At 37.7% G+C, this 20,915-nt stretch overlaps 1 protein-coding gene across 1 annotated transcript in view; it reads right to left on the bottom strand.

The window, feature by feature from the left end:
- Positions 1–1,232: 1,232 nt before the first annotated feature.
- Positions 1,233–20,915, bottom strand: part of RLF (RLF zinc finger) — a 97,325-nt gene continuing 77,642 nt past the window's right edge. Inside the window, exons 7-8 of the mRNA XM_046023362.1 lie at positions 11,268–11,409; positions 1,233–6,354 (exon numbers count right to left, since the gene is read on the bottom strand). Of these exons, the coding sequence (XP_045879318.1) occupies positions 1,708–6,354; positions 11,268–11,409 (4,789 nt within the window). The 3' untranslated portion in view covers positions 1,233–1,707. The remainder of the gene's footprint in view (positions 6,355–11,267; positions 11,410–20,915) is intronic.

Raw genomic sequence — 20,915 nt, forward strand, 5'->3', positions numbered from 1 at the left:
GAAGTCACCAGAAATTAGCTAAAGGTCCCAAGGAGTCAGTAGTAGCCTTAGCCTCTAAGATGTTCCACGGTTTTTGCCACTTTTCCTTTCAAAAGATCCTTATTTGAGAGCCCCCTGTTACCTACTGGGATCTGAACCAAGAAGGTTCCTATAGGGAAAGGGTGTGCTTTAGACTTAAGAATAAGAGGTGGCAGAATTAAATTCCTTAAGAGCCGACAAAAGAAGAGAAGGTTTAAGAGTCAGAGAAAAGATCTTAAAATCCTAACCATGGACATGGAAAAGGATGTTAGGAGTGTCTGAATCACTTCACTGCTAGCTAATGAAAGTGACTGAGAATCTCACAAGAACAGAGAATAAAGCTGCCGTTATTTGTAAGAACACACTGCTTTCTTTGTCATCGGACATACATGGCTCACAATCCACTGAGGCTCAACACATCCAAAGACCAAGCTCATCTTGGCTTTCCATCCTCTTCCCCAAATTCATTTCCACCTTCTGAATTTCCTCCTCAATTGGATGCATCACTACCAAATCGTTGTTTTTCTCAAAATAATTTTTTCACCCTCCAAGGCCTAGTAACCCTCTCTTTAAAAAATTTCTCAATTTCTTCTCCTCTTTCTTGTTCTGCAGCTGTCAGTATAAAGCCTCATCACATTTGCCTCTCATACTTCCAACAGTCTTAGTACCGGTTTCCATTCTCAGCCCCTCAAATCATACTCATGATCTACAAATTATTAATTTAACATTATTAAAGTTAGTATTGTTATTTTGTTCAAATACTTCAAAGGCTCTCAGCTGTCTGTGGACCCAAGTCCAAACTCCTCAGCATTCATGGGTGGGCTCCTGCCCAACTAGCTCTGTAATAATCTCATCACCTCAGTGCTCCCCTTTCACTGCAGCCTACCAAATTCTTTGTAGTTCCCTGGAAACATGATTGCATCCATCTATGCCCATCATGTTATGCTTTCTACCCAGACAACTTTTCTTCTACCTCAACAACTCCTGGACATCCTCTTCTGGGAGTTACCTTGACTCTCAGAGCTAATTCCTCAATTTCAGAATTTTCTTTGCACAAAAAAATTTAAGACAATAGTCATTCAGAAAGAAGCTTGATCTAAGTGGTTTGGTTAATAAAAACAAAAAACTAGTGGGGCAAAATACTAGTGCACATTCCAGAAAATACAAGTGCAGTTTATGTATAGCATGAAAACTCATTATGAGTAAACAAGAAATGGGTGAAAAATTGTAATTTATTGAAACTCAACTCAAAAAATATAAGATGCTGTAGTGTACAATATATTACACAAAGCACCCTCAGGTGCACATTCAAGTCAAGTAAGAACTCCATATCCCTTTCCCTAGCCCTCCCACCCTGGGATCTTAGTATTTGTTCCATATACAATCATGCACACTTAATTTGAAAAAGGAAGCCCCAGTATATTTTGATGTATTAATTAGCACCAAACAAGAGTACAGTTCCATTTTTTTAATAAACAAACAAACAAAAAAAACCCCCAATCAATAAACCAACTGGAGAGCTAATGGACTCAGCCAATACTGCTGACATAGATATTATACATTCATGTAAATACACAGCCTATTCTACCCTAAACAACGGTGTGGCTGGTTCTCAGCCTTTGTTCAAGTTGGCAATTGTCCCCATGTTGCAGTGTTGGAGCCAGTCTGTTTCTAAAACAAAATTGCTATTTAGGAACTTCCTACACAAAGCTCATCTGTCTTTTTTGTTGGAAACAAGTCTAAAATTGGTGTGGAAAACTTAGATCTTTCAAGGACAACCACTGGTCGAAGATAATGAAGCTGTTTTAAGGCAAGCTCTCCACAGTCTGTTAATGCTTTGTCCAATACAACCCTCAGGTTTTCCAAGGAAGGAACTGCTGCTGTCTCAGCTACTATCAAAGGTGGGATTGCAGTCAGGTTCTCATGAATTGCAGAGTCATTGGAAGAATGAGGTATGTCAACTTCAGGGTCATTGTCATTCACCATATTATTTGCCGCAACACTCCCTGTTAAGTCATTACTGGGTTGTGAAGAATTACTTAATGTTAAGTGCTCCGAAGGCTCCCAATCATCAAAATCGTCTTCCTTCTCTTCACTTTCCTGAATAAACTTCAGAAATGAAGATTCAAATCCCATAGGTTTGTAAGTCTTCAAATCAAATGACCTGGGCTGTGGATGCTTCCTAAAATTCTCTTTTGGGACATGGGTTGGATTTTTTACAGTGTTTTCTTGCCCTGAACTTTGCTGCCCAGTTTCAGAGTCTTTGATCCTTGGTAAAGGCAGCTGGAAACTTGTGAAGTAAGTCCCACTTTCAGTCCCACTAGGATTAGGTAAGGAATTTTCTATTTTACAAGGAGGAGGCTGAACTATATTACATTGTTCCAAAGAAGTGGTTTCTGAACTATGGTTACATTTCAAAGTTCCTCTGTAGAGCAGATTATCTCCATCAAACACTGGTTTGCTTTCTGTACATCCTTTCTGACCTCCTTCCCTTTCGCCTGGATGAAGGGAATCCGTGTTCTGGGCAGACACGCTACTGTCACCTGGGGAATGGCTGTGCTTTGTGTGCTCTGATTCACAGCTATTTTCTTCTTTCTTTATATAGGGCTCTGCTTCAGAAGGGGGCTCCTCCTTAATTTTGGTACCATACTTAACACAGACAACAAGATTTTCCATCTGTTGCTCTAAATAGGCACTACTCATCTGATGGGTACGTTTATAATGCCTCACTATGCTGCTCTCCAGCTTCACCACAGATAAGCATCCTTGAACCATGCAGGGATACTGTGTGTGCTCAGACTGCTCCACACACATATGAAGAGCTTCAGCTCTTGTTTTAAAACTAATTGGTGCCTTCTTTTCTTTGATTAAACTACATTTTTTAGCCTTAGCATTAAATGATCTCCTGGTAGTCTGATGTCCATGCCCTTGAGCAAGCGCCGTCGGACACACCTTTTCACTCCTTAGTAGCCTTTCATTTGCCACTTTCTGGCTTCTAAACAGATCATCGTAATAGTCCTTATGTCGGTAATATACATGTTGAGAATAATTACTGCGATGGGTGAAGATCTGACCACAGCCATTAAGATCACAATGAATTTCATAATCTGAATGTATTTCTCCTTCAATATTATGCTGTTCCATCAAGTGGTGCTTCAACTTGCTGAATGTATAAAAAACAGCAGGGCACTGAGGCTGGTTACAGGAAAACCTTGCTGCAGATTCAGCTTCGGAAAGCACTTTAGGCTCTTCGATATGGTCTAGGTTATGAGAGTCACTACAGTGCTTAGCAAGAGCTTTGGAACATAGGAAGCGTTTGTTACATTCCTTGTATTTGCAAGCAAATATCTTTTTACATTTGACAAGTTCCCTTTTGGTTCTTGCTTTGTCTTTCTCTAAACATAATTGTTCTTTGTTGTACTGATGTACAGTTCTGTAATGACGAATCAAGCCTTTTAGATTGGTGAATGAGGAATTGCAAGTTTTATGGATACAATGGAATGGTTTGTGGTATTTATTCAAAATATAGCAGAGATTTCCTTTAGCAACAGTTCTCCTGCTACCTCGTCCCTCTCGTCCTTCTCGTTCTTCTCTGTGGCCACCTATTGGTGATGAAATATCAGAGGTCTTACTTTCTGTTTCTTCACAGGATGACTCCAAATCTGTTTCTGAACTGCATTCATCCTTTTTAGAGTGACAGTGTGGCTTCTCAGAGTTACTGCTGGGATCACCGCCAAGTTCTGTGGAGCAATCACCTTTCAATCTATCTACTGAGCATGGGCCTTCATGATCACATTTTTCATTATCTAATAGTTTGTGAGTTACTCTGTCACTGCCAATTTGATGTTTATTTTTATAATGAATTCTAAGGTGTGTTTTTCTTGTAAATGACCTTTGACAAATATGACACTGGAATGGGGAATACCGATGTTGAAACATGGTTAACTGAAGGACTTTTTCTTTTGAGTAATTGTGTTTTTTAAGATAATGCATTAACAAAGCCTCTCTGGTCACAAATTCATATTTGCATCCTTGAAGCTCACAGAAAAAAGGCTTAGCTGCCAACTGTGCAAGGTACTGACTTGGCATATTCTCATCTTGATTCTGAAAGTTAAGGTCTGAGATAGTAGGTGAAACTGATTGAAGAGACTTAGCACCACTGGATGGGTACCCCTGCAATGACCCTGAGAAAGATCCATGTGTTATTGAGTTTTTCAAGCTTAAATGTTTCAAGCGTAACAAGAGTTCCAACATGGTATCCTCTGTACATGGCCTTTTAGAAGCACAAATGGAAGCTTCTGAGGAATAACCTTGATATTCTCGTTTGCACTTAGTATGGATAGTATGATCAAGACCTTCATCTGGAGAGTCACTATTTGTATCTGAGCTGGGTTTAGGTTCTGCATCAAACTTTTCAGTTGTTTGATTATGTTCATTACCCAAACAGGGAAAGAGATCTTTTGTCTTTATCTTTTTGGGTTTGAAATGGTATGGATGAACCTTCCGGAGATGCTTCTGCATCCCTCTTGCATTTTTGTACGTGGACCCACAGCCATCAAAACCACAGGTAAACTTAGTCCCATCAAAACAAACTGCCATATTGGAACATTTTTCTTTTAAACTGGAGGGCATGAAGACTTTCTCGTGAGATAATAATATATCCTGCATGGTTTCAGAGTGATCCAGTGTATCAATTAACTCTTCATTCATGGAAGCTGAAGAGCTATGACTTAACTGATCACTAGAATTACTGTCACTGTTTTCTTTCAGATTTTCTGTAGTTTCTATTTGAGAACTAGCTGATCCTGCACAGAAAAGATCCTCCGGTAAATGCGATTTATCAGTTTGGTCAAGTATATGGGGCTGATCAATACAATCTTGCTTTTCACCTGGTGCAGCCTCCTCAAGTTTCACCGATTTCTTCACATCTCCATTTGAACTTTCAACATTATGCATCGAGAGGTGATCCTGGTATTCAATTTTGGAATAATAGAACTTTTTACAGCCAACAAAGTTGCATGTGTAAGACGCATCCCGAAAGTGTTGTGCTTCATGGTGGTAAAGCTGTCCCAAGTCACTGAAAACAATATTACAGCCATTTAATTCACATTTGTAACGCAGATCATCATGTTTTTGTTTATGGTTAAGTAGTTCATTCACTGATCCAAACCTTGCATAGCAATCTATAGATACACACATATAAGGTTGAGGACCACAATGCACTTGTTCATGCTCCCGCAGGTGAAAAGCAGACATGAAATGTCGTCGACAATAAGTACACTTCTCTCTTCTGTTTTTCATATCCAAGTAGTGCTTGGCATTTTCATCATTATTTTGGTGTTCAGCTTTAAGATGCACACTTAAGTATTTAAATTGCTTAAATACACGGGAACAGTCTGTGCCAGGACATGGGTACAAATCTCTGTCTTGCAGGTGGCAATCTTCTAATTTGCTGAATGTGACATATTCATGAGACTCTCCTTTGGCTTGTTCATCTAATGACTGGTTTTGCTCCAGGGTTGCAGAGGGGCTCTTGGGACAAATTCCTTTTTGAGAGCTTTTCAATAGTAATTTCTTTCTAGAGCGGTCCCTTCTGCTTGGTGGCATTTTAACATGTTCCATCACATGAGGAACAAATATTTCTTTTCTCTTGAATTTTTTAATACAAACTGGACAGGTATAAATTCCATCTTCCATATGCATCTTAGAATGATGAAGAATCCTGGCCTCTATACATTCCCGCTTACATAATAAACAAAAAAATTTATACTGAAGCCACCTCTGGTATCTTTCAGAAGAACCAATGGGTTTTTTATCTCTTTTCTCCTTATGCTGATCTGTCAAATCTCTTCTTCTATATTGTTTGTCTTCTTTACCTTCTTCATAGTCACTGAGAAATGACTCTAAAACATCTGTGTCATTAATTGATATTTCATAGCCACTTAGATCATCATCAGAATCAGAGGCTTCTTGTCCTAGTAGTTGGTGGCAGTGTCGTTTTAAAGTTTTCCAGTCCCAAAATTCAGGATCAAAAGGCCAGTGGGCCTTTAAAGCTAGTAAGAGCTCACATCGGAGAGAATTTGGAACTGGTGCATTTTCTTCATCAAATTTTTGATCTGGCTGCAAATACAGTTCTTCCAACATATTGAATCCATCCAAACTGGGTTCAATTAAGAATTCTGTAAGCTGACAGGCTCGTCTGACTTCTAAATCTTCTGGTAAAAGACAAGCAATTGTTTTACAAACTGATGCCTTCATTTCTTCATCCTCACTTGATCTGAGTTGAAGAGCTCTGACACATAGTAAAATTGACACCCCAAGACCAGCATCTTGTGCCTATAAGAAAAACGGGGGGAGGGGAGAGGGGAGTTATTATTCCTTTTCATTATGGAAATATTGCATAACTTTCACTAGTAAGACATATACATCTCAAAACTTTTAGAATTCTTAAATTTATCTTTAATCTTTCTTCCTGCAAGTTACATTTAGATCCTTCCTTGTCTCAACATGCAAAGGACTGGATTAAATGTTACAACCACGAACAGTTACAATATACATTTATAGAATGTCCAACTTTATAAGACACTGCATACCAAAGCAATCTCTAACCCTTAAGGAATATATGTCAAATGTATAAACAATATAGTACATGAACTCAAAGGAATTCAGGATAAATAAAGTCACTGAAGGATTCAAAAAAGAACTGTCTTGAGCTGGTTAGGAAGGACAGGGTTTAAATAAATGGGTATAAGAGGAAGTACCTGTATAAAAGTGAGTTTAGGAATCAATTCAATTGAAGAAACACATGTGTCATGAACAGCTGGGTATTTTCAAAATCTTAAGGCTAAAATAAATGTTTCTCCCCATTTCCTCCCCCACCTTTTTTTTTTTTTTTTAAAAGAGAGGGGGAAGGGGCACAGCAAGGGAGAGAATCTTAAGCAGGTTCCATGCCCAGCACCAGCCCAACGTGGGGCTGGGTCTCACAAACCCTGAGATCATAACCTGAGCTGAAATCAAGAGCCCAATATTTGACTGAGCCACCCAAGGGCTCCTCCGCATTTTCTCCTAAAGGAATTAGTACTTTAATACTAATTAGCTATAGGTCTATAGGTGTAATGTATTTCAGCTTCCCATGGAGAACAACAACAGAAATTTTAAAATCTCTCTATAGCAACAGGTTCTCAGAACCAATCAAAAATCAGGAAAGAGGTCTGGTCATGTGATAAAATGCTAGTGCATACTAACGACTTATATGAGAGGCTGAAATGGAATGTGAAATTATTATAAACAAAGACAAGTGGAATTATATGGCTGAGTGGCTTAAAATACGGTACTTAGGAGCATTAAAAAGTTTTTAAAAAAGTAACCTCAAACAAACAAACAAACAAACAACTAAAAAAGGAATCTCTATGCCCAAAGTGGCGGTCAAATTCACAACTCTGAGATCAAGACTCGCATGCTCTACCAACTGAGGCAGCCAGGTGCCGCAAAACCATAGAATTTTCAGTCAGACTTTGAGGCCTTTGAACCCCAGCTTCACTGCAGTGACGAGTTCTTAACTCCCAAGTTGTTGCTGCCTCATCTATAAAACGCTAACAGCAGTGATAATATCAGATTTTCCTCCTAACATTATTCTAAAAATGAAGATAATATAATTACTACATTGTTAGCACATCTTTTTTTTTTTCTTCATTGTTAGCACATCTTAAGTATTCATCAGAATACCATGTAAAATAACTGAGGGTAAGTTCTGTTCAAATTGGTCATCAATCTGTTAAGCAATTATTCTGTGTTGGGCACCATTCCAAATTCTAAGAACACAAAGAAATAACTATCATCAATTTACAGAACCCTTACTACATTCTAGGAACTGTTCCAAATACATTTTTTCATATATTATCCCCATTTTATAGATGAAGAAACCATGGCTTATCATGTTAACTGCCCAAAATCACCAAGTAGTGAGCAGAGGAAAAAGGATTTAAACTTAAAGCAATCTTTTTTTTTTTTTTAATATTTTATTTATTTGACAGAGAGAAATCACAACTAGGCAGAGAGGCAGGCAGAGAGAGAGGAGGAAGCAGGCTCCCCGCGGAGCAGAGAGCCCGATGTGGGGCTCCATCCCAGGACCCCGGGATCATGACCTGAGCCGAAGGCAGAGGCTTTAACCCACTGAGCCACCCAGGCGCCCCTAAACTTAAAGCAATCTTTATGCATGACCTCAGTTCTTAACCACTTTATTGCCAGTAAGAATTCCAAAGGTTATCTAACATGGCTATAATCTATGTGCTCTGGATATATATGCCACACCGCTCTTGTTCAGATACCTGGTTTAAAATCCATTTAGTCATGTCCAACAATGCCTTCAAAATTCAGCTCCACATTCCATATCCTAATTCTAATTTATTCACCACTCTTTCAACCAGTGACTTCTTGTTATAGCTATTCAGAATGTATAACAGTATTTTTAGACTGTTTTTTTTAAAGAAAAGCGCTTAACGATTTCACAGATTTTACCATTTCAAACAAATTTGGCTATTTAAGACAGAATGGGCATTCTTTGCTGTTTATCTTCATCTTCCAAAAAGGAGTTAAATAATAATAATTTGTTGAGAACCTATGAGTTATTTTAAAACTTATCAGACCCTCCAAGTCCCCTGTGCTCTGATTTAGAAGTGATAATCTTCTATCACATTATGCAATTTGTCAAAAGATCTATAGCTAGTCTTCACTATGCTACAAACTAGGTTTATGATCCTTACAAGTCACACACCTCCAATTTTCAACCTCTTCATTACTAAAGAGAAGGAATTAAACTAGACAAAGTCTTGTTTTGCAAACAGTAAGCACCACATGTTCCACCATAAAGGGCCATACGGCCAAATAAACTGGATTCAAGATGATCCCTCTTCTTGTTACTTTCACTTCAATATATAACCTCATCTACATCCATTCTGTCATACTATTTTTAAAGTCTAACAACTCCAAGCACCTTCTGTTTTGTTTTTAAAGTAGGCTCCATGCCTAGCGTGAAGCCCAACTCAGGGCCTGAATTCATGAGATTAAGACCTAAGCTGAGATCAAAAGTCAGATGCTTAACCAACTGAGCCACCCAGATGCCCCAACTCTAAGCACCTTTATGTGATGATCTGGTATAAGCTATTTATAGAAAATGGAAGCCCAGAAAATAAAGAGGTACTATTATAAAGCCCTTGCCATTATACACTCACAGTTGCCTCCTCCAAGAGGCCTAAACTCCACATACCTTTTTAGCATCATTAACCTATTCCATTCCAAGGGCTATGTCACTGGTTACTAGTTGTCTCCTAATATCCTCTCCCCTCTTTTACAAAAAAACAGAATGCCTGATTTCTATCTGGTTACAAAATAACCTGAAATAATGAACATATCTCCTCTCCCTTGCAGCTACATATGGCCCTGTGTGTGTGTGTTGGAGGGAGTGAGGAAAAGATGTATCATAGTGTGGTTTGCCCTCTCTCCTCATCCCCTGCCACCTTGCTATCTAGAATGGAGACATGATACCTAGGATTAGAATATATAGGTCTTAGAATGAGATGGAAACTGTGTTGATGGCAGACAGACAAAAAAACCCCTGGCTTTCTGGTATGTGGAGCCATTAAAAGCAACCTTGGCCTGTCTGCTTGGATTATCTACCTATATGAGAGGGGTAAAAACTTCCATCTTCTTTAGACCACTACTATTATGGGATATCTACCATTCATTGCAGAACTAGATCCTAATTGCAATAGGTTAGATCATCTCTACAAACCTAGAGGCAAGTCTCTCAATTTGAAAGTTATTCTACACTCACTCCCCTTCCACCTACCAGTCCACATCTTTTCTACATTCACATCACACATTCAGGCTAGTTACCATGAATGATTATAGTGGAAAGTACCCTAAGACTAGGATTATAGAGAAACCGGTTCTGGTTCTAGTAGCTGAAAACAATGTGGCTGATAGCCAGCAAAAAATGAGGACCTTAGTCCTACAATCAAATGGAACTGAATTCTGTCAGCAGTAAGAATGAAGTTAGAAGCTGATTTTCCACAAAGCTTCTAGGTAAGAACACAATCTGGACAACACCCTGATTTCACCTTTGTGATACTCTGAGCAGCAAACCTTGCCACACCATGCTACACTGTGTCATACAAAACTGCAGCTAACAATTGTGTGTTGTCTTAAGTACTAAGTCTGTGGTAATTTCTTATGCAGCAATGAAAAAACTAATACTTTCTTTAAAGATTACAAAACTTTTTAAACACCAGTTCTAAAATTAATTTTTAAAATATAATTACTTGTACATGTTGTTTCTGTGATAGGAGATACAACTGCATTCACAGTGATTAGAAATAATTGCCACCTAACTTATCTGACCACGAATTTGCTTTTAATAAAATGTTTTACCTTTTCCTGTATTCACTGGAGAAGACCAGAACAACATATATCAAATAAAGTATAGGATACAGATGTTTACAACATTAAAGGAGACAGGATGTATCAAAGTATAACTGTGCCTTTAGTATAAATAATCCTTGGATGTTGTCAAAGAAGTAACCCATAAAACATACCCATTAGCCATTACAGATATGGGTATACTGAGAGCTCAGTTATGAGCAGATACTAAAAACAACATAAAAATAGAGCATAGGATAAGATTCATCCTGAATCTCCAGGCTGGTAGTCTTAATACAATACATATATAGGGCTGACCTCAAAACACAAGGCTTTATATATGGCACTTTATTTCTCTTCAGGAAATAAATATTTGCTTTTGATTTAAACCAAAGTTTATAATTTGCACAAAATTAATTCTGGAACCGTTCTATTATTTTAAAAGTTAGAAAATGTATCACTCCATTCTCAAGGAAAATATTAAAAATCCAATTTTCATTTATAAAAAAATTTATTTTAATATGCAAACATGCCTGCATAAAAAATAGAAAACTGTTCTAGTAAAAGTAGATATAGGGTGGTTGAGGCGACAGCCCCAAAACATAACCTTCCTTTCCTACAATGGTCTGTCACTTCAAATCACTATTTTCCATTAAGAACAGCTGTGGATTCCAGAAGATCAATCTGCAGAAATGGCTAGATATGTCCAATTCCAAAACTTATTAAAGCCCATTATTTCTCATTTTCCCTCATCTAAGAGGAGTTGCCTGAGAAGTTACCTCCCCACTCATTTCTTCATTTCAGGACAATCATAAAAAAGCAAAATTACTCACTTCAGTTTGTATAACTCTAATCAGGCAAAATAAATGCTGCTGTGTTTTAGCTATGACACCAAATTGACGACAGCGCTCCAAAAAAGTGTCTAAAGAAGGGTCAATTCTTCTTTGCAGTTTACTCCAAAAGAGAGTCAATTCCCTATAAAAAGAAAGATTAAGGTAAAACATTTAAAGTAACTGGTACTTGCTGTCCACCTCCCCACCCCATTTTGGTGTTTTATTTGTAAAAATAAGTTAATAGCAATCAAAAACTAAGGGGGGGGGGAGAAGCTATCTATATCCCCTATTGTGTCCTCTCAAACTGGTAAAATTGCTGAGAATTCTCCCTGAAAATTCCACCACTTCTTTCTTCTTTGTGGTGGGGAAAAGTAAAAACAACAAAGACTACTCCCTTTATGTTGACTTTTTTTTTTTTTTTTTTTTTTAAAGTGGGCTCCACACTAGGCTAGGCATGGAGCCCAACAAGGGGCCCAAACTTACAATCCTGAGGTCAAGACCCAAGCTGAGACCAAAAGTCACATACTCAACCAACTGAGCCACCCAAGCGCCCCTTTACATTGACATTTTAAAACACTTAGATCCCACTGTGTTCCAAAAGATTTTACCCCTTACAGTGGTAATTATATTGACTGAATTAAACCTTATCCTAATGGGCAGGGATCATCAGATATCCCTACAATGCTAACAAAATATACACAACTAATAAATATCCTAACAGTATACTTCTCCACACGAATTTCCTGCCCCCTTCCAGCTCTAAAATGTTATGATGCTACTTAGGCATGTACTTGGGGATGTTTAAATACTACTAATACAGTTAGTAAAATTGTATTCTTGGAAATGGCTAAAATACAAGAATCCTACAAATATTCATTATGGAAACAAGAGGTTGGAAAGATTAAGTTAATTAAAAGCACTGAATGGGTTAACAGAATACTCTTAAGGAAAAGTACCAGAAACTAAAAAACGCCTGTGATAAAAATGCTACTATGAATGTGAAATATGAATGCAAGGTAAGCTACTTAGTAAAAACAAAGAAAGAATGTTATCACTTAAAAAAAAGGGACTTTTTTTGTGTACACTCTAATATCTACTGGGTAATATTTGTTAAATAATTTTCATTAAAAAAGTATTATTTCCACAAGCCAGTTTTACAACACTAATATATTACTGCTGTTAAAACACTATTCTAGGAAGCTGGGCACAAATACAAAGCTTAACAAATGAACATATCTCTTTTTATAACATATTTAACAGAACTTATAAAGAGGTAACTTGGATTCTCATATGATGAAATTCTTACGAACATATAAAACTTGCCAAAAAGACTGAAATGGATATACACCTTAAAAGATGCACGATGAAAGCTTATAATATTTCATAGTGACAAATTTGAGTTGAAATAAACAAAATTAACTTGAAATGCCTTTAAATATTTGTCTTTGGTGACTACTGTTGCTTTCCTAACCAGGAAAATAAAAAGTGAGACAGGTCTCCTTTGAAAATAGCTACTGGCCAGGCAAGTAATTGGGATGACTGTTCACTTTTAAACTCACAAGATTGTTTCTTTTAGATATTAAGTACCTGAGTAATAAAAAGTTTTGAGAATAGTGCAAAATTCAGAATAACAAAGGAAATAGAGAATTATACATGCTCAGGGATAAAAAGGAGTTCAATCAAAATATATGTATAAAATAAATCCTATCTGAGAAGAACAAAATTACCAAAAACAGTAAAACCTGATTATGAAGAGAAAAAAATAAGGAATACCTAGGATCTAAAATTCATCAACTAGCTAGAAGTTTAAAGTTAGGCAAATTTGATAAACTGATAAGTAAAGCTGAGAATTAAAGTCTCTCAAATAATTTTTCTTTCTTTTTTTTTTTTTTAAAGATTTTATTTATTTATTTGACAGAGATCACAAGCAGGCAGAGAGGCAGGCAGAGAGAGAAAGGAAGAAGCAGGCCCGATGCGGGGCTCGATCCCAGGACTCTGGGATCATGATCTGAGCCGAAGGCAGAGGCTTTAACCCACTGAGCCACCCAGGCGCCCCTCAAATAATTTTTCTTAAGATTTATTTATTTTAGGGGGGAGAAGCAGAGTAAGAGGGAGAGAAAGAATCTCAAGCAGACTCCCTGCTGAGCAAAGAGCCCACCACGGGGCTTGATCCCATGACCAAAAAGGACTTGTGAGCCAAAATCAAAAGTTGGATGCTTAACCAACTGAGCCACTCAAGTGTCTGCCTTCAGCTCAGGTCATGATCTCAAGGTCCTGGGACTGAACCCAGCATCAGGCTCCCTGCTCAGCAGGGGGCCTTCTTCTCTCTCTGCACCCCACTCCACTCCACTTGTGTGTGCTCTTTCTCCAACTCCAATAAATAAAAAATAAATACATTTTTTAATAAATCAGAATGTCTAGGGCTTCATTTATTCCAAATTACATATTTTTAAAAATTATTTTCATTAATATATAATGTATTATTTGCCCCAGGGGTACAGGTTTGTGAATTATCAAGCTTAAACATTTCACAGAAAAAAAGAAAAAAAAACATTTCACAGCACTCGCAATAGCACATACCCTCCTCAATGTTCATAACCCAACCACCCTCCCCCTACTCTCCCACCCCCCAGCAACCCTCAGTTTGTTTTGAGATTGAGTCTCTTACGGTTTGTCTCCCTCGCAATCCCATCTTGTTTCATTTTTTCCTTCCCTACCCCTACAAGCCCCTGTCCTGCCTCTCAAATTCTTATCAGAGAGATCATATGATAATTGTCTTTCTCTGACTTATTTCACTTAGCATAATAACCTCTAGTTCCATCCACATCGTTGCAAATGGCAAGATTTCATGTTTTTTGATGGCTGCATAGTCTTCCATCGTATGTATATACAACCACTTCTTTATCTACTCATCTGTTGGTGGACATCTAGGTTCTTTCCATAGTTTGGCTATTGTGGACATTGCTGCTCTAAACATTTGGGTGCATGTGCCCCTTCAGATCACAATTGTAACCCCATGATAAATACAGAGTAGTGCAATTGCTGGGTCATAGAGTAGCTCTACTTTCAACTTTTTGAGGAACCTCTATGCTGCTTTTCAGAGTGGCTGCACCAGCTTGCATTCCCGCCAACTGTGTAGGAGGGTTCCCCTTTCTCCGCATCCTCGCCAACATCTGTCATTTCCTCCTGACTTGCTAATTTTAGCCATTCTGACTGGTGTGAGGTGGTATCTCATTGTGGTTTTGATGAAATATTTCAAGATATAGTTATCTCAAATCCAAATAACCATGACCAAAAAAGGTCATTTTTATCATGTATTTTGTTTTTATACATATTTACACAATTACAATTCAATAATTTAGAACTGCTATTACCCACCCAAACATATAAACTTGCCTGAATGAAACCAAAACAAACAGTATATTATTCCTAAAAATGCTATGATGCCATCCATTCAAATCTGCACACTGGAAAAAATGAAACCACCAATAAATAGTAACTCAGCCTGCTGGATCGTATATACAGCACTAGGAAGGACAAACACTTCTTCAATTACCACACTCACATGATTTTTAAAAATGGATAGTTGTTAAAGAATACACTGAAAATGACTCTACTATATGGATGCTTCTAGCGTTCAGATAATTTATTAACCCAATGCCTCAAATTAGCTCCCTGCCTACCATAAGTCAATAAATTATATACAAATTCATAAAAACTGGAAAGGAAATTTAGTTCTATTAATAGTGGGAAACATATTTTGGCAGAGATCTAGCTACCAAGCAAGAGCTTTAAGCTACACTGTGTTATGGCACAGCAGGAAGCCTGTGGAGTCCAGCTAATATGTCACACTGATACCCAGAATTTAGGCATTTGGGGAATAAGCCAAAGAAAACTCTGTAGAATTAAGGAGTGACCATCCCTAAAGGTGGCTCCTGCAAAAACAGTAGCTGATTCTCGTGACCACTTTTTTTTTTACTTTTTATTTCCAACAAAATTGGGTTAAATAAAACATATATAGACATCTGGTCTTTGACAGGCACCGAGGGCAACATACATGTCAACCTTGGTACATCATAGTCTAGGCTGGGAGAGAACAGGCATGAAATTACATCTGAAAAACACAAATGTACAACATACAAGATTTAAACTCAGTTCTAAGAAAGCAAAGGTCATGAGCCCCTGGGTGGCTCAGTCAGTTAAGAGTCTGCCTTCAGCTAGGGTCATGATCCCAGGGTCCTGGGATTAAGCCCTGCATCACTGGGCTTTCTGCTCTCTCCCTCTGTCTCCGCCACTCTGCCTACTTGTGACCCCTCTCTCTTTCTCCCTCTGTGTCAAATGAATAAAAAAAAAAGGCAAGCAAGCAAAGGTCAACCTATCAAATACTTGCTGCAAGCTTTGTGTGGAGGTTTAAGGTTCACCTGTATGAACTTTATTTTAAAAGCAGCAGTAGTAAAAATAAAATAAGATAAAAACAGAGAGGGAGGCAAACCTCAAGAGACTCTTAACTACAGGGAACAAACTGAGGGTTGCTGGGGGTGGGTATGGGTAATGATGGGCTTATTAATATTAAGGAAGGCACCTGATATATAAGCAAGCACTGGGTGTTATATGCAACTGATGAATCACTAAATTCCAACCCTGAAACTAATAATATACTATATGTTAACTAACTTGAATTTAAATAAAATAAAAAAGTAGCAATAGTAATTACACATCTTTATGCATATTGTCCCATTCAAAAATGGTTATCTTTATTATTTTCGTGGCTGCTCTAATACTACCACTGCAAACAGCTATAAGAAACTCATTCCTCCAACACATCTTTGATTTTTGCAGAGAGCCAAAACTCATTTGGGGCCAGGGTTAATGAATAAGCTAAGCAATAAACCTTTTGAAATCAATAATGTGGTGACTGCTATAAAGTAGTATTTTATTGTGGTTTATAAATACCTCTGAAGGAAATTTCTCTTTTAAAATATTTTATTTATTTACTTGAGAGAGAGAGCGAGCGAGCGTGAATGAGCACGCCAGCACAAGCAGGGGGGCAGAGGCAGAAGGAGAGGGAGAAGCAGGCTTACCGCTGAGTAGGGAGCCCAAAATGGGATCCTGGGATCATGACCTGAGCCGAAAGCAGCCAGGCAGGCAGACACACATACATACATACAATTATTTATTTACAGATTTTACTTATTTGAGAGTGAGTGAGAAAGAGAGCACAAGTGAGGGAAGGGGCAGAGGGAGAGGAAGAAGCAGGCTTCCCACTGAGCAAGGAGCCCAATGTGGGGCTAGATCCCAGGACCCTGAGATCAAGACCCAAGATGAAGGGAGATGCTTAACTGACTGAGCCACCCAGGCGCCCCAGTACATGTTTTTAAAAATAAATGACTGTTCAGAATGGCTAAAATTAACAAGTCAGGAAATGACAGATGCTGGCAAGGATGTGGAGAAAAGGGGAACCCTCCTACACTGTTGGTAGAAATGCAAGCTGGTGCAACCACTCTGGAAAACAGCATAGAGGTTCCTCAAAAAGTTGAAAATAGAGTTACCCTATGACCCAGCAATCGCACTACTGGTTATTTACCCTAAATATACAAACGTAGTGATCCGAAGGGGCACAAGCACCCGAATGTTTATAGAAGCAATGTCCACAACAGCCAAACTATGGAAAGAACCTAGATGTCCATCAACAGATGAATGGATAAAGAAGATGTGGCATATATATACAAGGGAATACTATGCAGCCATCAAAAGAAATGAAATCTTGCCATTTGCAATGACCTGGATGGAACTAGAGGGTATTATGCTTAGTAAAGTCAGTCAATCGGAGAAAGACAACTATCATATGATCTCCCTGATATGAGGAAGTGGAGACGCAACATGGGGGGTTGTGGGGGTAGGGAAGGAAAAAATGAAACAAGATGGGATCGGGAGGGAGACAAACCATAAGAAACTCTTGATCTCACAAAACAAACTGAGGGTTGCTGGGGGGGAGGGGGATCAGGAGAGGGTGGTGGGGTTATGGACATTGGGGAGGGTATGTGCTATGGTGAGTGCTGTGAAATGTGTAAACCTGGCGATTCACAGACCTATACCCCTGGGGCTAAAAGTACATTATATGTTTATTTAAAAAATTAAAAAATTAATAAAAAAATAAAAATAAGTGACTGTTTTTGTCAGATTCCAGATTTGTCACATTTTTACAAATACCTACTATGAAAAATACCATTTAATTTAAAGAAATTTTCTTTTCTAGACAAATAGTCCTAGTCCACATACCCACTATCTTAATATAGGAAATTTTAGCACAACAAAAGAATCTATCCTATCTGAACAGAATTCCCGAGTTTCATTTTCTTTAGTAAAATTCACTGTTTTATGTTATAACTATTCTAATTTCAATATCCCAAGAGCAAAACAAACACCTATGAAACAACAAAAGGGTTAAAAAAAAGTTGCCAAATCTGAAAATTTTAGATCCTATTTCCCTTTGAATTGCTTGGAAGAAGCTTACTTTTAACAAAGTGTGAAGTGACTTAATATTTTCTTTCCTCTACTCATTACAGCTCCTCAGGAGGCCAATAAAAGGGAAATCCCTGTTAATCCCTTCCTGCTGCAGCAGAGCAGCATTAATCCTAGAACCACTAACATCCTTGGAAGGACTAATGTGGCTGAGTAAAGAAAGGAAGAAAAAAAAGTTATGGGTCACTCTAAAAGGGAAACTCTATCAGGAATATTAAAAGAACTGTGTGACTACAGTTTTAAAATTACTTTGTAATCATGAAAAATCTCAAATAAAGAACCTAAGCTTACACCTAAAGGAGCTACAAAAAGAAGAGAGATCACAGCCAGTAGACAGAAGGAAATAAAAAAAGATAACGGAAGAAATAAATGAAATAGAAACTAAAGAAAATAGAACAGATCAATGAAACCAGGAGCCGGTTCTTTAAAAACAAAAAAAAAAATCAGCAAAATTGGCACACCTTTAGCTAGACTCATTTAAAAAAGAAAAGGGGGGTACACATAAATAAATCAGAAATGAAAGAGATAACTGACACCACAGAAATACAAAGGATTACAAAAGAATATTATGAAAAATTACATGCCAATAAATTTGACAACCTAGAAGAAATGGATAAATTCCTAGAAACATATAATCTTCTAAACCTAACTCAGGAAGAATCTGTTCACAAACAGATCAACCAACAGCAGTGAAACTGAATCAGTAATCAAAAAACTCCTAACAAACGTAAGTCCAAGACCAGATGGCTTCATAGGTGAAATGCCAAACATCTAAAGAACCGTTAGTACCTATTCTTCTCAAACTATTCTAAAAAACAGAGGAGGATGGAAAGATTACAAATCCATTCTATGAGGCAGGCCAGTGTTACCCCAATACCAACACCAGGCAAAGACACTACACAAAAAGAAAAATACAGGATGGTATCTCTAATGAACAAGGATGCAAGTACCTTCACCAAAATATCAGCAACCAAATCTAACAATACATAAAAAAAAATTACTCACCATGATCAGGTGGTATTTATTCCAGGGATGCAAGGTGATTCAATATTCACAAATCAATCAACATGATATGTCATATTAATAAGAGGAAGGATAAAAACCATATAATCATCTCAACAGAGGCAGAAAAAGCATGTGACAAAGCAAAATGTCCATTCATGATAAACACTCTCAATGAAGTGGGTTTATTTGGCCAAGAACATACTTCAACACAATAAAGACCATATATGAAAAACCCACAGCAAACATCATACTCAATGGTGAAAAACAGAGGTTTTCCTCTAAGATCAGGAACATGACAAGGATTCACTATCACCATTTTTATTCAATACAGTACTGAGAGTTCTAGCCACAGCAATTAGACAACAAAAGGAAATAAAAGGTATCCAAATCATTACAAATGACATGATACTATATACAGAAAACCCTAAAGATTCCACTAAAAAACTATTAGAGAATTGATAAATGAATTCAGTAAAGTCGCAGGATATAAAATTAATATACAAAAATCTGTTGCATTTCTATACGTTAATAAAATAGTGGAAAGAAAAATTAAGAAAACAATCCCATTTAACAGTTACACCAAAAAGAACAAAATACGTAGGAAAAAACTTAATCAAGGAAGTAAAAGACCTGTACTCTAAAAACTATAGAACACTAATCAAAGAAATTGAAGATAAAATAAACAAATGGAAAGATTCCATGGTTATGAACTGGGAAAACCAATTATTATTAAAATGTCCACACTACCTGGGGCACCTTGGTGGCTCAGTTAGTTAAGCATGACTCTTATTTTGGCTCAGGTCATGATCTCAGGGTTCTGAGATTGAGCCCTGTGTCAGGTTCCATGCTGGGCGTGCAACCTGCTTGGGAATTCTCTCTCCCTCTCCCTCTGCCCTTCCCCGACCCCTCCCACTCTCTTAAAAAAAAAAAAAGAGTCCATAGTACCCAAAGCAATTTACACAGCACAATCCCTATTAAAAAACTGATAGCATTTCTCATAGAATTAGAACAAATAATCCTAAAATTTGCATGGAACCACAAAAGAAGCCAAACAGATAAAGCAGTCTTGAAAAAGAGGAGCAGAGCTAGAGGTATCACAATCCCAGATTTCAAGATCATATTACAAAGCTATAGGAATCAAAACTGTATGATATTGGCACAAAAACCAACACATTATTCAATGGAACAAAATAAAGAACACAGAAATAAACCTACACTTTCATGGTCAATTAATCTATAACAAAGGAGGCAAGAATATATACACTAGGAAAAAACAATCTCTTCAACAAATCATGTTGGGAAAACCAAACAGCTACATGCAAAGAATGAAACTGCACCACTTTCTTTGACCATACACAAAAATAAACTCAAAATGGATTAAAGACCTAAATGTGAGACCTGAAACCATAAAATTCCTAGAAGGAAACATAGGCAGTAATCAATCTCTTTGATATCAGCCATAGAAACATTTTTCTAGATAAATCTCCTTTGGCCAGGGAAACAAAAATAAAATTAAACTACTGAGACTATACCAAAATAAAAAGCTTTTGCACAGTAAAGGAAACCATTAACAAAATGGAAAGACAAGCTACTAAATGGGAGAAGATATTTAAAGAAATTATATAATGGAACACATACAAAAATAACCCAATTCAAAAATGGGCAGAGGGGATGCCTGGGTGGCTCAGTCAGTTAGGTATCTGCCTTTGGCTCAGTTCATGATCCCAGAGTCCTGGTAATGAGTCCCTCGTCGGAATCCTTGCTCAGTGGGGAGCCTGCTTCTCCCTCTGCCTGCTGCTCCCCCTGCTTGTGCTCTCTTGCTCTAGCTCGCTCTTTCTCTGTATCTCTGACACACAAATAAATAAAATCCTTCCAAAAAAAAAAATGGGCAGAGAATACAAAAAGACATTTTTCCGAAGACACAGAGATGACCAACAGACACTGAAAAGATGTTCAACATCACTAATCATCAGGGAAATGCAAATCAAAACCACAATGAGGGATGCCTGGGTGGCTCAGTCAAGCTGAGTGTCTGACTCTCAATTTCGGCTTAGGTCATGATATTGGGGTCATGAGCTGGAGCCCAGCACTGGCACCACTCTGGGCATGAGTCTGCTTAAG

The sequence above is a fragment of the Meles meles genome, chromosome 1 (genome assembly GCF_922984935.1).
Source record: "Meles meles chromosome 1, mMelMel3.1 paternal haplotype, whole genome shotgun sequence".
Classification (NCBI taxonomy): Eukaryota; Metazoa; Chordata; class Mammalia; order Carnivora; family Mustelidae; genus Meles; species Meles meles.